Raw genomic sequence first — 15,730 nt, 5'->3', positions numbered from 1 at the left:
TACAATGCTTGTCTTAAAGGTATTTCATATATCAGATTACTACAAGAGCAAAAACTGCAACAGTTTGTGCTGATAGACTCAGCTCCTTTGCAGTTTAATTTCTGTGCAGTAACTTATTTTCTCCATCTTGCTTCCCTTCCTTGTTGCTATACTGTACGAGGCATGTCTACACAAGATTTCCACAGAGCATAGAATTCAAAAGAGGGAAAAATCTGACAAGAGTGTGACTGTTGATAACTCAGGTCCTTTCAACATCACATGGTAATGGAAGCAATGGATAAATGAGTGGCACAGCCTCAGTGAAGAACAAAGGACAGATGCATGTATTCAGTGGACAAGCATTAAAAAAGACAGGAGTATGATTTACCATTCCTAGTGCTGAAGGCTCTGACTAAACGTTCAGAAATGCATTGAGGAAAATACACAAGTTATTGTTTTGATCAGAGGTAAGTATTGAAACAAGCAAAAAAAGACCACACTCTGGACTCTTTTGACGTATTCCTTCATAACCTATCTGCCCTGCACTCCCTCTATTGCTGCAGTGACACCAAAGTTGTGCCCTTGCTTTTTTTTGAGCTCCAGTTTCCTTTGCTAGAATATCTTGTGGGCTAATAATTTCAAGTACCAACTGGGGGGTCTATCTTTCTAAATGAACTTTGAAGCCCTCTATAACACACTATTGTTCTGATTTGAACAGTTTATATTCCAAAAATGGATTTTCAAGCTGTTCCCTTAAACCAATTTCCACCTCTGTGTGGTTTTCTGCATGTAGTTTTCTATTCCATTATTTGCCAATAGCCTGAGTTGGGCATGTCAAAATTGTTCTGAAAGTATTGCTAAATTAATAGTTATTATATACCCTATGTCCAATCCAACTGAATGCTGACAAATGTACATAGGTTGCCAAGAATATTTACTGCTCAAAGCACTATTTCTATAGTCTGCAAAGAAGAAAGAAAAACTGATTAGGTTGATAATATTTATATCTTGGCCCATTTAATCGTTCATGTTGAAATTGAATCAAGTTAATGGACTTCACCATTGAACAGAGGATCTTTGACATGCTGTTAATATATGTATGATGACATGTACTAGATTGACAATAGAGATATTATACTAGCAGCATCCACCGTCTCACTGACAATGGCACACTGCTCCAAGATAAAAAGGGAATACTTTGTATTAAGTAAAATCTTACACCTTGCTTTACATTTGGGATAATTATTATTTCTATGCCCAATGTGAATTTTTGGTACCCTTCTTTCTTAAAACAAAGTTTTTTGTTCATTAATATGCTTCACAATCAATCTGCCAAAAATTAACTACTTCTGGATAACTAAAGAAATGGTTGCACACTGTAATGAATAAAATGCTCATCTGGTATCTGGCTTCCACTAAATATCATATCTTATCTTCATCCTTTCTACCTATTTCCCTTGCAAGTGCCACTGAAATATATTCCAGTTTTCACAGATAAAAGCTGATTTGACAATGCTCAGAACTCTATAAGATGACAAATTAGAAGGTGGCACATAATGTGACACCCAAAACTTTAAACATCACCCTAATCACAAACAAGAGGTCTTGTGGTGTAGTGTCCCTGCGCCTGAACCAGAAGCTCAAATCGCACACCAGGACTTGATGGCCACGGAACGTGTGTTCACAACAAGGCTAAAAAGATTGACTATCAACCTGCAAACCCTTCCAACATGCCTATGACAGGCAGTAAGAGTGGAAGAGACTTCTGATCAGCAATGTTTGATGTGGAGTGCTGCCCTGCAAGCAATAGCTTCAGGCTAGTGGCCTGTTCCTGGAAAAACAAGCTACAGAAAACAGATGTACATGTGCTTTGTCTGGCTCCTGTATTTCTAGACAGGGGAAGCTTCTGCGTCTAAGTAATTAAAAGTAGCATGAATTTTGTGTGTGCATTTTTAAAGGAAGCAAAGCTTGTACTTTGAATACAACTTAGTGTTCATACAAGATCCTCCAAGGAGCTAGAAGACATCACTTTTCTACAGAAATTATTCTGAGGATGTGCTAAAAAACAACAGGAATCAAATCTAGTTAACACACTATAAACATGAGACATGCCCTTATATAGAAAGGCCTATTTGCAAAGAGACAGCATTGGAGTCAGATTGGATGTCTGCAGACAAGCGGTGGGTAGCCAATTATCTGCAGATTAATGTAATTAAGGAGCCCAATAAAGTCCCGTTCCCATCCAACTGCCTGCAGCCACCAGGATCATGCCCAGTCAGCTGTGGCCATTTTTAAAATCAAAGAAACTTTCTTGGCCTTCTCCCTCATTGTCTCCATCTTCAGATCAGCAGTTCCCACCTTGGCCAGTAGGGTTGCCAATCTGTAAATGCTTCCTTAGCTTTTAATTGGCTTCCCATTTCAATAGCAATGGACATGTCTGGAACACACTGAGCGGAATCATAACCTCATCTAGCCCCCAAAGATCCCTGAATGAAAATTCAGCCAGTGTAGTCCTTTTGCACATTGTTTGCAAGCAGACTTTTATTGCAGGTGCAGGCTTTAACGGCTTTCCAGCCCAACGTACTCCTTTGTTATAAAAGGGTTCCCTAGAGGGTACAGCAGGTATGAATGTTGAAGTTAGCCCTGGTTTCCCATGTCATCCCCATCGTGTTTCTTCTGATTGAAATAATATGGAAATGAGGGGATATGAGAGAGCTCTGGCTGGTAGAAGTAGGGAAAATCCCAAGATATTCTATAAGTATATCAATGGGAAGAGCAAAACCAGGGCAAGAGTAGGGCCCATTAGGGACCAAGGGGGCAATCTATGGGTGGAGCCAGAGGACAGCAGTAGAGTTTTGAACGAATACTTCACATCCGTCTTCACCCAAGAGAATGAGGATGAAGGTATCGAATTCAGGGAGAGAGGCTGCGAGGTTCTTAAGCAAATTAATACAGGGAGTGACAAGGTATTGGAGGTGTTGGCAGGCTTAAAAGTGGACAAATCTCCAGGTCCGGATGATTTGTGTCCCAGACTGCTGAGGGAGGCAAGGGAGGAGATCGCAGGGGCTCTGGCCCAAATTTTTAATTCCTCTCTGGCCACGGGGGAGGTGCCAGAGGACTGGAGAATAGCTAATGTGGTTCCGCTATTTAAGAAGGGTTGTAGAGATAAGCCAGGGAACTACAAGCCAGTGAGTCTCACGTCAGTGGTAGGGAAACTATTGGAGAAAATTCTGAAGGACAGAATCTATCTCCACTTGGAGAGGCAAGGTTTGATCAGGGATAGTCAGCATGGCTTTGTCAGAGGTAAGTCATGCCTAACAAATTTGATTGAATTAGTGCAGTTGATGTAGTTTATATGGATTTCAGCAAAGCCTTTGACAAGGTCCCACATGGGAGACTTATAAAGAAAGCAAATACACATGGGATACAGGGTAATTTGATAAGGTGAATTCAAAATTGGCTTAGTTGTAGGAGATAGACGGTGATGACAGAAGGATGCTTTAGTGACTGGAAGCCAGTGTCCAGTGGCATACCACAGGGATCTGTGCTTGGTTCCTGATTATTTGTCATTTATATAAACAACATAGATGACTATGTGGGAGGTGGGATTAGTAAGTTAGACAGGATGGTCAAATGGGCAGATAAGTGGCAGATGGAAATAAACCCTGAAAAGTGTGAGGTGATACACTATGGAAGAAGTAACTTGACAAGGAAGTATTCAATGAACGGCCTGACACTCGGAAGTTCTGAAGAACAAAGGGACCTTGGCATGTGTGTCTATAGATCTCTGAAGGCGGAGGGGCATGTTAGGGGGGTGGTGAAAAAGGCATATGCGATACTTGCCTTTATCAATCGAGGCATAGATTACAAAAGTAGGGAGGCCATGTTGGAGTTGTATAGAATCTTGGTGAGGCCACAGCTGGAGTAATGTGTGAAGTTCTGGTCGCCACATTATAGGAAGGATGTGATTGTATTGGAGGAGGTGCAGAGGAGATTCACCAAGATGTTGTCTGGGATGAAACATTTAAGTTATGAAGAGAGTTTGGATAGACTTGGGTTGTTTTCGTTGATGCAGAGAAAACTGAGGGGCGACCTGATTGAGGTGTACAAAATTATGAGGGGCATGGACAGGGTGGATAGGGAGCAGCTGTTCCCCTTAATTGAAGGGTCTGTCACAAGGGGACATAAGTTCAAGGTCAGGGGCAGGAGGTTTATTGGGGATGTGAGGAAAACCTTTTTTATCCAGAGGGTGGTGACGGTCTGGAATGCACTGCCTGGGAGGGTGGTGGATGTGGGTTGCCTCACATCCTTTAAAAGTACCTGGATGAGCACTTGGCACATCATAACATTCAAGGCTATGGGCCAAGTGCTGGTAAATGGGATTAGGTAGGTAGGTCAGGTGTTTCTCATGTGTCAGTGCAGAGTTGATGGGTCGAAGGGCGTCTTCTGCACTGAGATTTTGTGATTCTGTGAAATGCTGCATTGTTGTATCACAGAGGCATCATAGCTGATTTCTGGATAAAAGTCAATGATGTGAATAATGATTGTTCTGTTCTTGCATACCACCTGAACAGTGATTAAATGCAAATCTTTTCTATTTATGTAGGTCATGGAGTTGTTACAGAAAGCCTCAATTCTGACATGGGTGCCTTTTACAATGCTGTACGGTTGAGGGAGCCTAGTTATTGGATGAAAGCTATGTCTAGCTATTGCCTCATTTCCACAGGGAAAGTGGTTATCCTTGGAAACATGGTGTTGATGACTTTCTTGATATATGTGTGCTCACTGCAGATTGCCTGATGTGACACACGTCCATTGCTGTAACTTGGAAGGGGATGAAAGCTCCATGCTGTGGAAAACTTTACTTTTGCAGGCAGAATCATCTCTATTTCAGATGTTGTCATCATACAGCAGATGGTATAATTCTGTGACAGCTTGTCTTGTAGAGCAGAAGTGGCAAAGACAAACAAGTTCTGATGCTCCCAGATATACATGCAGATGTTTACAACTGCAGAACCTTGGGTAGTTAGAGTGTGAATAAAGCACATTATGTGTTATTGTGTCATTAACTTGTTTCGCTCATTTAAATCATGCAACACTATGGTTTTATCAAACTGCTAGCAGCAGAGTTGCATTCCACCACAATATGCCACTCATGGTCTGCCATATCCCACAATCTTTCATCATGCCAAATAACTTACGTTTGTTCAATGAGGAGTGCAGAAGAACATGAGCACACGGTTTTGTGCGAATATGATGTATAAGCAGTTACAATAAACCTATTATGGATATTTATCCCAGATGGTAGATGTCAAGGAGATTGTAAGAAGAAATAAAAACTCCCATTTGTTAAACACTTTTTACAACCCCTCTAGTCCTCTCTCCTCTCCAGCACTCCCTCTCTCTCTCTCCAACACTCATTCTGTCTCTCTCTCCAGCAGTCCCTCTCTCTCACTCTCTCTCCCCAGCACTCTCTCTCTCTCTCACTAAAAATGGGGTGCCAACCTGTTGGTGACACAACACAGCATAACCAGGATGCAAAACAGCAAAAGCAGCATGTTTAAGACAGAACTAAGCAATCAGATCAGATCAAAACACTGTCATCCAGTTGCGAATAGAGGTAGACAATGAAACTAACAATAGGAGAAGGTGGCTCCATTAACATCCCATTCTCAATGATGCCACGATTGAAAAAGACAAGGCCGAAGCATTTCCAATCATCTACCATCAGAAATGCCAAGTAGATGATCCATCTTGGCCCCCCTTCCTGGGTTACCACTATCACAAATGCCAGTCTTCACCAACTGGATTTACTCCATGTGATATCAAGAAATGGCTGAGTGCAAGGCTATGGGCTCCAACAACATTCCTGTTGTAATGCTGAAGACTTGTGCTCCAAAACTAGCCAAACCTTTAAGCACTATTTTCCCGAATAGCTACAGCATTGACATCCACACAACAATATGGAAAATTGTCCTGGTATGTCCTATTCAGAAAAAGCAGGACAAATCCAGCCCAGTCAATTATCATCAACATATCATCAAACCATTCTTCTTGTTCATTCATGGGGTGTGAGCATTTCTGGCAAAGCCAGTATTTAATGCCTATTCCTAATTACCCTTCAGAAAGTGGTAGTGTGTAGTTACACCCACAGTGCTGTTAGGAAGGGAGTCCCAGGATTTTGACCCAATGACAGTGAAATACTGGCAATATGGTTCCTAGTCAAGATTTTATTTTGTGTGACTTGGAGGGAAACTTGCAGGTGATGGTGTTCCCATACACCTACTGCCCTTGTTCATCAAGGTGGTAGAGATCATGGATTTGGAAATTGCAGTCAAAGGATGCTTGAAGAGTTGCTGCAGTGCATCGTGTAAGTGGTACACACTGCTGCCACTGTGTGCTCGCAGTGGAGGAAGTGAATGTTTAAGGTGATGGATCGGATGCTGATCAAAATCCTGGAACTCTCTACTTATTAGCATTGTGGGAATACCTTCAGCACATTGAGTGCAGCTGTTCAAGAAAAAGGCTCATCACCACCTTCTCACGGGCAATGAGGGATTGTCAATATATGCTGGCTTTTACAGCAACCTTCATACCCTAAAGAGTGTTTTTCCAATGTGCACTATCTGGAGTCAATTGTAATTAATTTGAAAGGACTCTAAACCTCTGTTTTACACTCATGTCTGATGCAGAAGCCACACTGGGATTAAAAATCTTCTCTGCTACTATTGAAGATTAAGTACACTGTTCAGTTTTCACCTCAAATTCAATAAAATAAGAAGGAAACTAAGTTTTATTGCACTTTCTACAACATTTTTGATGACAAGAATGCTATAATCATGGCTATTGTGAAAGGTTCAAATTTATCATGGTAAGATGGAAAGGGACCATCTGGTGTACAACAAAGATGGTGTTAATTATATATGTGAATAATTAACACAGAGAAGATTGAATGTTGCATTGAGATAGACCATCGAACATCATTAAATATACCATATTGAAGCCATATTGACACAACTGGTGATAAATTGTGACTTCAACATCAGGTTAATGTGCTTACATGAAATGCTTCTATTGCTTCTATTAACGCAGGTTAAATAACTTAATAACTTTGTTCAAATAGCAGGCAGAGAAATTTAGTATGAAAACATTAATGACAGTCCGAATACACCACAAACATCCAACTGTTTCGTTTGGTTTTTTTGTAAATTATTAACCTAAAAACAAACTCAAATTACTCTCTCAGTGTTGTTACTACATTACAATTACACGCCAAAACTGCTTACTTTGCTGCAAAGCACTTTGAAACATTCTGAGGTTGTAAAAAGGTGTTTCTTACAACCTCTATAACGTCTACCATCTGGGATAAATATCCACAGTAGGTCTATGGTAACTGCTTATACATAATATTCTCCCAACCTTTATTCTAGACCAGTCCAAATTACCACATTTACAAGCTTGCCAATCTGCTTTGAAAACTACACTTGTGGTCAATAGCATTGTGGGACAGCACATTGATGCTTCAGTGCAATGCAGCATGGGGCTGCAGGAAATTACCACCATTCCCCATACAATGTGTTAACGATGTTATCCTGGAGACACACTGATCAGAAGCCAAGTGCTTCCCAATGAGGAACAATAGTTCTCCCTCATTCCACATGGGCAGGGCCCCTTAGTAATAATATCTGAGAAAAAGGCTGAGGAAAAAAAATCTAGCATAATTCACCAAAAAATAAATCCCTTTATAGGTTACTTTCAATATAGCATAATATTGTTCCAAAACAGTGGAATGCTAGGGAAAAATATACAGTTCTCAGTTAAGTAGGTGGAATAGAAATTGGTATACACTGCTCCCAGTATTCAGAAGTAAAATTGGTGAAAAGGATATCTTTGTAGCAGTGGAATGGCCAGCACTGAGGTTGCGCATTGGCACCACAGCTAATTTGTGAGGCCCACTTTTTAATGGCATTGGGTCCCTTGGATATGTTGAAGAGGGGCCGAAAGTCTGTTTAAGCACTCCGACTTGAAGAACTCAGCCAGTGTTGATTAAGGGAAACACAGGGCCTGCTCAGTTCAGTTTTTTAGGTGTTATCTAATTCAAAATGAATATGGAATCAGGGGAAGCAAGAGCTCAAAGGATTGGGGAGTTTCAAAGTCAGGGCTAGGGAGGAGGATAGGGGAAGGGAGATATAGGCCTGTATTTTTGCAGGATGAGGAAGACTCCTTGGACCTTTAAAAATGGCTGACAGAACCCAAGTGCAGAAATCTCACCCTCATTTCCAACCAATCTAAATTTTGCCAATAGGGGAAAGGGGGCTGGGCGTGTTTCACATGGAGGGAAACCTGAATTTGGCAGGGCCATTGGAACTAAGTGCTGAGTTCAAACAGACCCCATTTTGGCTCTTACAAGGACTTTAACCAGTGGTACGGGAGTAATAAATTAATAGAGTATACATAAACAACTTTTGAATGGCAAATAAGGTCCGAATAACTGTCATGATGTGAAATGTTTAAAATCCCCAGCTTTTTACACTTAAAAGAAACAGACTGCAGCTGTCACAGAGTTAAAAGAAAAACCCTCTGTTGGACTGCTTTGATTGACAGGTCTTATACTGTACGTTAAGAAAACAATAGCATCTGTTCAGGCAGTTTCAAAAGAACTCTATGTTGAGATTTCCCCAAAGGCTATTATTATGTCATTATGAATGTTTGGAGTTTCAAATGTTACAATTATCTCAGCAGGCGTTCTGAGTTCACAGCTTGACTGTTTAATGAGGTTATTAAAGGATTAACTGTCTTTGATGTGGGGTCTGAATAAAAGCTTGTTTTCAATGAGAGATCAACCATATGAGGGATTTAAAATTTTTGCATGGATTCTATGGATGAGAGTTTTTTTCACTACCAATGTATAAAGCAAGAGCTGTACTAGATTGATGGAAGTTTATTTTCATCTTTAGAGGTCTGCCCATGGTGGCTCCTGTGTGAATGGCTATTAAGGTGACATGGATGATAGGTGGGGGACATGAGTCAGTTTTGAGTTGACAAGGAGGTTACCATGCGATTCGGGGTACCTTTTACTGAGGGGACTCCAGCAAATCAAGAAATTTTCCAATTCAAGCTTCCTGTTTCAGTAGCAAAAATTTAGCCCATAGTTTCTAGGATTCTGGAAGTCGGTGCTTGGGGGAATCATAGAATGGTTAGATCACAGAAGGAGGCCTTTAGGCCCATCGTATTCATGCTGGCTCTCTGCAAAAGGAACTTAGTTAGTCCTGCCCCTTCCCTGGCCTGAAAGTTTATTTCTCTTTAGGTGCATACCTAATTCCCCTTTGAAAGCCACAACTGAAGCTGCCTTTAACATACTCTCCGGCAGTACATTCCCAATCCTAAACATTCACTGCATTAAAAATTCTCATGTTGCCTGAGCTCTTTTGACAATCAGCTTAAATTGGTGTCCTTTGGTTCTTGACCCTTCCACTATTGCGAGCAGTTTCCCCCCTGTACTCTATCTAGATCCAACATGACTTTGAACCCCACTGTCTGAACCTTCTCTTCTCTGAGGAGAACCATCCCAGCTTCTCCAATCTATCCACATAACTGAAATCCCTCATCCTTGGGGCCATTTCCAATTCTCTCTCTAATGCCTTCACAGTCTTCCTAAAGTGTGGTACCCAGAGTTGGGCACAATACTGCAGCTAAAGCTGAACCAGTGATTTATAAATATTCATCTTAAGTTCTTTGCTTTTGTATTCTATGTCTCTATTTATAAAGCCCAGGATCCTGCAAGCCTTCGTGACCACTGTTTTTTTCTCCCTTGCAACAATTTGTGCACATATACCCCAAGGCCCTCCTATTCTCGCACCCTTTTAGAATTGCACGCTTTATGTTATATTGCCTCTCTCCAATCCTTCTAGCAAAATGTACCTCTTAACACTTCTCTGCATTAAATTGTGTTCACCTATTTCATCAGCAAGTCTATGTCCTCCTGGAGTCTACCATTATCCTCCTCACTGTTCAAAATACTTCTAAGTTTTGTACCTTCTGCAAGTTTTGAAATTGTGCCCTACATACCCAAGTCTTGGTCATTAAAAACAAAAATAAAAATACCTGGAAAAACTCAGCAGGTCTGGCAGCATCTGCAGAGAGGAACACAGCTAACGTTTCTCGACCTGCTGAGTTTTTCCAGAAATCTTTATTTTTGTTTTGGAATTCCAGCATCCGCAGTTTTTTGCTTTTATCTTGGTCATTAATATGCATCGAGTGGTCCTAATATCAACCTCTAGGGAACCCCACAGTATGCGTTCTCCCATCCAAAAAACAAACATTCACAATACTCTCAGTTTCCTGTCATTCAGCCAATTTTATGTCCATGCTGCCATGATCCCTTTTATTCCATGGGCTTCAACTTTGTTGGCAAGCCTAATATCAGGCACTTTATCAAGGGAGTTTGAGGGTCAGATCATTGGGGATGGGGCCATGGGGAAGGAAATCTGTGGTCAGAGGCCATTGGGTCGCAGACTAATCAAATTTATATTTTTTGCAGGTGACGTTTAGGGCTGTTTTCCAGAGTGCATCCTAATTGTCCTTACCCAATATAGTTAACGGCACCTCCAACCAAAAGTGCGCATGTGTATGCTGACGGCCATTCTGGAGCCTTAAGAGGCCAGGTAATGCATGAAAAATGGGCACTATGTGACTCAAATTCTGGACCATGAATTGTAAGAGGAATTAAATCTTGTCATCTGCAATAATTGATGCAAATGAGAAATCAAGGCCAGGGTATGACATGTTTTAAACAAAATACGTTAGCTGTAAGAACAGTTAAAATGCCCATCACACAAAGCAATTTCCATTAAATTTCGTGAACAAAGTCAGGATTTTCTTGTCATAATACTGGTGTCATTGACATTGCTGCCTCTGCAAAGCTTTTCAAGAGCGAGTACTTAAATATATCAATCAGACAGATAAGCTATTGTATAAGCCACTAAATTTATTCTGCTAAACCAATTTGCTATTCTGTCAAAATTTTTAAAAATCAAAATGAAACTGCAAGAATTTTTAATGTTTGTTCAATCAATGACTGCATCAAGGAGGAGGAAGAAAGAAATAAAACAGTGTTACAAATGTGAGGTTGTTATGTTTTGGGATAGTGGGTTGGATTTTATATGCCCTCGCCAGTGTGCTTTCAGTGGAGGTGGTGGGGGGGTGGGGGGGGCAAGTAAAATAGGGTGGATGCCAACCCCCACCAAATTCCCACCCACCCCCATGATACTTTAAGTGGGCGGTGCTGAAATCAGCAGCCCACTGCCATGTTTAAATAAATAATCAAGGGTGAATTGAATTTGTTAACAACTAAATATATACTTTGGTCCTGTCTTCACAAAGGAGGACACAAATAACATACCAGAAATGTTGAGGAACACAGGGTTTAACGAGAGGGAGGAACTGAAAGAAATCAGTATTAGCAGGGAAATGGTGTTGGAGAAATTGATGGGATTGAAAGCCGATAAATCCCTGGGGCCTGATAATCTACATCCCAGAGTATTTAAGTAAGTGGCCCTAGAAACAGTGGATGCATTGGTTATCATCTTCCAAGATTCTATAGACTCTGGAACAGTTCCTACTGATTGGAGGGTAGCTAATGTAACCCCACTATTTAAAAAGGGCGGTAGAGAGAAAACAGGGAATTATAGACCAGTCAGCCTGACGCCGGTAGTGGGGAAAATTCTAGAGTCCATTATGAAAGATTTAATAGCTGAACACTTGGAAAACAGTGGCAGAATCAGACAAAGTCAGCATGGATTTATGAAAGAGAAATCATGCTTGACAAATCTACTGGAATTTTTCGGGGATGTAACTAGTAAAGTTGATAAGGGGGAGTCAGTGGACATGTTTTATTTGGACATTCGGAAAGCTTTCGACAAAGTCCCACGTAAGAGGTTAGCGTGTAAAATTAAAGCACATGGGATTAGGGGTAGTATATTAAGATGGATAGAAAACTGGTTGGCAGACAGGAAACAAAGAGTAGGAATAAACGGGTCTTTTTGCAAATGGCAGGCAGTGACTAGTGGGGTACCACAGGACTCATTCATATTCACTTCCAGTCTCTCAAACTTATTCGTCCAACTTTGCTGGCAGTTAACTTTTGTTTTTTTTCAAGCAATGTCTTTTTTAATCAAGAATCAAATGCTACCAACCTTCAGCTGCACCCTTGAAAAATTAGATGGAAAAAGACCTGCCAGTAAATCATATCCCTTTTCCCATTGTTAACAGTGGAAGGTTATTTCACTCACCATTAAAACACCAAAGGACCACCAGTCTGCACTTTGTGCATGGCCACGCCGGTTGACTACTTCAGGTGCCATATACTCTATTGTCCCACAGAAGGAATACGCTCTCTTGTCATGGTCGACAGCCTCCTTGCTGAGCCCAAAGTCTGAGCAACAAGAATTACTTTCAGTATCGTTGAAAACTTGTCATACTGTCAGAAATGATGTGTAGAACTTAAATGTTCGATTTCAATGCTGCTCGGTTTGGTCCTGATCAACATTAATATAAAGTGTACTCACCTGTTATTTTAATGTGACCATCTTCATCTAGAAGTACACTGAAATTCAAACAGCAGTAAAATGAAATGAGAAACCCCGCAACATAGACAAAGATTGAAATCCACCTCCATATTTGAAATTCAAACATATCACAAAGTCTTTTCCCAATGACAATGATGTCTGCAGGAATATGTAACTAATTGTCGGTATCGAGTACAAATTCCAGTCGTTTTTCATTTGAGGTTTACAGTGAATTTTGGGCTTCAAAGTTAGGTGAAGTGTAAGCAATTATCAGCCTGGCCTAACAGTGCACAGGAATCCTCCCCGACAGGATTAACTCTGTTTCCATTTCTAATGCTAGACAGAAAGTGGCAAGAATTGTAATTAGTGTCTTCTTTCAGTGCTTTCAGCCAACTGATGGTTCACTGACTCTGAATCTTCAGCATCTGTCACACTGTTAAGCGGAGGATAATATATTACTGAGGGTGATTAGAGACATTTTAGATTATATGTTGTGAGTGTGAGTGAGTTGTAATTCGCAAGCTCCCTTCAATTTCTCACATGAGCAAAAACACTTGAATTTGGAGAATGGTAATTTAATTGTTGTTAGTTTAGCTCAGTGTTAATATAAGAACATAAGAAATAGGAGCAGGAGTAGGCCATTCAGCGCTTCAAGCCTGCCCCGCCATTCAATAAGATCATGGCTGATCAGCCCCAGTCCTCAACTCCTTTATCGTGCCAGTTCCTCATAGCCCTCAACTCCCCAATATTTCAAAACTCTATCTACTTCCTTTTTAAATACTTTCAGTGATCTAGCCTCCTCAGCTCTCTGGGTAGAGAATTCCAGACATTCGCTACCCTCTGAGAAAAGAAATTCCTTCGCATCTCAGTTTTGACTGAGTGGTCCCTTATTCTGTAACTATGTCCCCTAGTTTGAGGTTCCCCCATGAGTGGAAACATCTTCTCAACATCTACCCTGTCAAGCCCCCTCAGAATCTTGTACATTTCAATAAGGTCACCCCTCATTCTTCTAAACTGTAATGAGTAAAGGCTTAACCTGTTTAGCTGTTCTTGATAAGTCAACCCCTTCATCCCAGGAATCAGCTTAGTGAATCTTTTTTGAACTGCCTCCAATGCCAGTATATCTTTTCTTAAATATGGGGACCAAAACTGTACACAGTACTCCAGGTGTGACCTCACCAACACCCTGTACAGTTGTAACAAGACTTCCCTATTTTTAAATTCCAACCCCCTAGCAATACTGGCCAAAATTCCATTTGCCTTCTTAATTACTTGCTGCATTTGCATGCTAACTTTTTGTGTTTCATGCACAAGAACGCCCAGGTCCCTCTCTGCTGCACATTTCTGGAGTCTCTCTCAATTTAAATAATAATCTGTCTTTTGTTTCTTCTTACCAAAGTGCATGATCTCACACCTTCCTATGTTAAACTCCACCTGCCAAGTTTTTGCCCACTCACTCAATCTATCTATATCCCCTTGCAGAGTCCTTATGTCCTCAACATAACATGCCTTCCCACCTACTTTTGTGTCATCAGCAAATTTGGAGACATTACATTCTGTCCCCTCCTCCAAGTCATTAATATAGATAGTAAATAAATGAGGCCCTAGGACTGGTCCTTGTGACACTCCACTAGTTACGTCTTTCCAACCTGTAAAAGACCCATTAATCCCAATTCTGTCTTCTGTATGTTAACCAATCCTCAATCCATGCTAATACATTAGCCCCACTACCATGAGCACCTTATCAAATGCCCTCTGGAAATCCAAATACATTACATCTACCTGTCCCTCTTTATCAACTCTGCTTGCTATATCCTCAAAGAACTCTAGAAAATTTGTCAAACATGATATCCCTTTCACAAAACCATGTCGACTCTGTTTGATTGTGTTAAGCTTTTCTAAATGTCATGCTATTTCTTCCTTAATGATGGACTCTAGCATTTTCCCAACTACAAATGTTAGGCTGACTGGCCTATAGTTTCCTGCTTTTTGTCTCCTTCCCTTCTTGAACAGGGGCATCACATTAATGATTTTCCAATCCGCTGGGACCCTCCCGAAATCCAGAGAGTTCTGGAACATTTCGACTGATGCCACCACTATTTCTGCAGCCACATTCTTTAAAAGCGTTCCCTCTCGCCTCCAGTTAAGAAGCTTGTGGATGCAAACTCCACTCCAGAATATGCACACGCAATCTATACTGAAATTTCAATATAAAGAATTCTGAGAAACTGTGAATTGTCCAAATTCATCTTTTACACGAGTCATTAAACTTCAGTCCCATCTGACAGTTCAGGCAGATATATCTATATAAACTATTTGAATCTTTGACTGTATTTGTATCTTGTAATCACCCTGATGGCTTTATTCAAAAAAGAACATTATTATTTATTGCATTTGTGGAAACTTGCTGTGAGCAAAATTATTTTTATGTTTGCTTACAAATCAACAATGACAACACCTGAAAAGTGATTTCACTAACTGTGAAGAGCTTTTATACATCCTAAAGACTGGAAAGACGCATGCCTCGATTTTAACTCTGAGTCAGTTTTGGGTGGCCAAGTTTTCATTTCAGTTTAAAGTTCAACAGTTTAAGCCAAAAACAGTCTCAGAGAAATGTAACTCCCAGGCCTTATTATATCTCATCGGTGAGTTTTATACTGGATTGGCTGATGCAGTCAGAAACCCAGCAAATGTTGGGGACCAATTTTCTGTGGGTTAGCCAGAAGCTTATTTCAAGTGGGAATGCACCTCTTAAAAGGGAGGGTATATTTCCTTCAGGCTGGTTTTGCTATTTTATTGCTCCAAGAAGGGTTTTGGTCAGAAATGTGTTGCTGACAAGATCTAAATTTTTTGTAGCCTCCTTCAAGGTACAGGCACAGATTTTAATTCCAGCCTTAATTTTACATCTGGGTGAGTTCTGGACAGGTGAATTTTTGTTTCACTTGAACAAACATCGGAGGTGTCTCCACAGAAACAACAGCTGCCTTCCATTAGCTCTGCTGAAGCCAACTGTAGAAGCATCTTGTGGGGGTAGTAGGGTGAGGATACATTCTGTTCAGAAGAACACTAAGGGTGGAGCTCTTTAAGGGACTTTAGTTCAATCTTCTGCCTGTAAATAAATTCAAGAGCTTTAATACATAGAATTATATTAGAAAGGGGAAAACCCCTGCTCCGGAAGGAATACA

General features: G+C 40.7%; 1 protein-coding gene across 1 annotated transcript in view; it reads right to left on the bottom strand.

Moving 5' to 3' along the window:
* rps6ka2 (ribosomal protein S6 kinase, polypeptide 2) overlaps nucleotides 1–15,730 on the bottom strand; it is a 240,953-nt gene that overhangs the window by 128,158 nt on the left and 97,065 nt on the right. Inside the window, exons 6-7 of the mRNA XM_041206960.1 lie at nucleotides 12,546–12,583; nucleotides 12,270–12,412 (exon numbers count right to left, since the gene is read on the bottom strand). Of these exons, the coding sequence (XP_041062894.1) occupies nucleotides 12,270–12,412; nucleotides 12,546–12,583 (181 nt within the window). The remainder of the gene's footprint in view (nucleotides 1–12,269; nucleotides 12,413–12,545; nucleotides 12,584–15,730) is intronic.

The sequence above is a fragment of the Carcharodon carcharias genome, chromosome 2, assembly GCF_017639515.1.
Source record: "Carcharodon carcharias isolate sCarCar2 chromosome 2, sCarCar2.pri, whole genome shotgun sequence".
Lineage (NCBI taxonomy): Eukaryota > Metazoa > Chordata > Chondrichthyes > Lamniformes > Lamnidae > Carcharodon > Carcharodon carcharias.
Note: the sequence above shows the minus strand (reverse complement) of the source record. Positions and strands in the feature narration are given on the sequence as shown.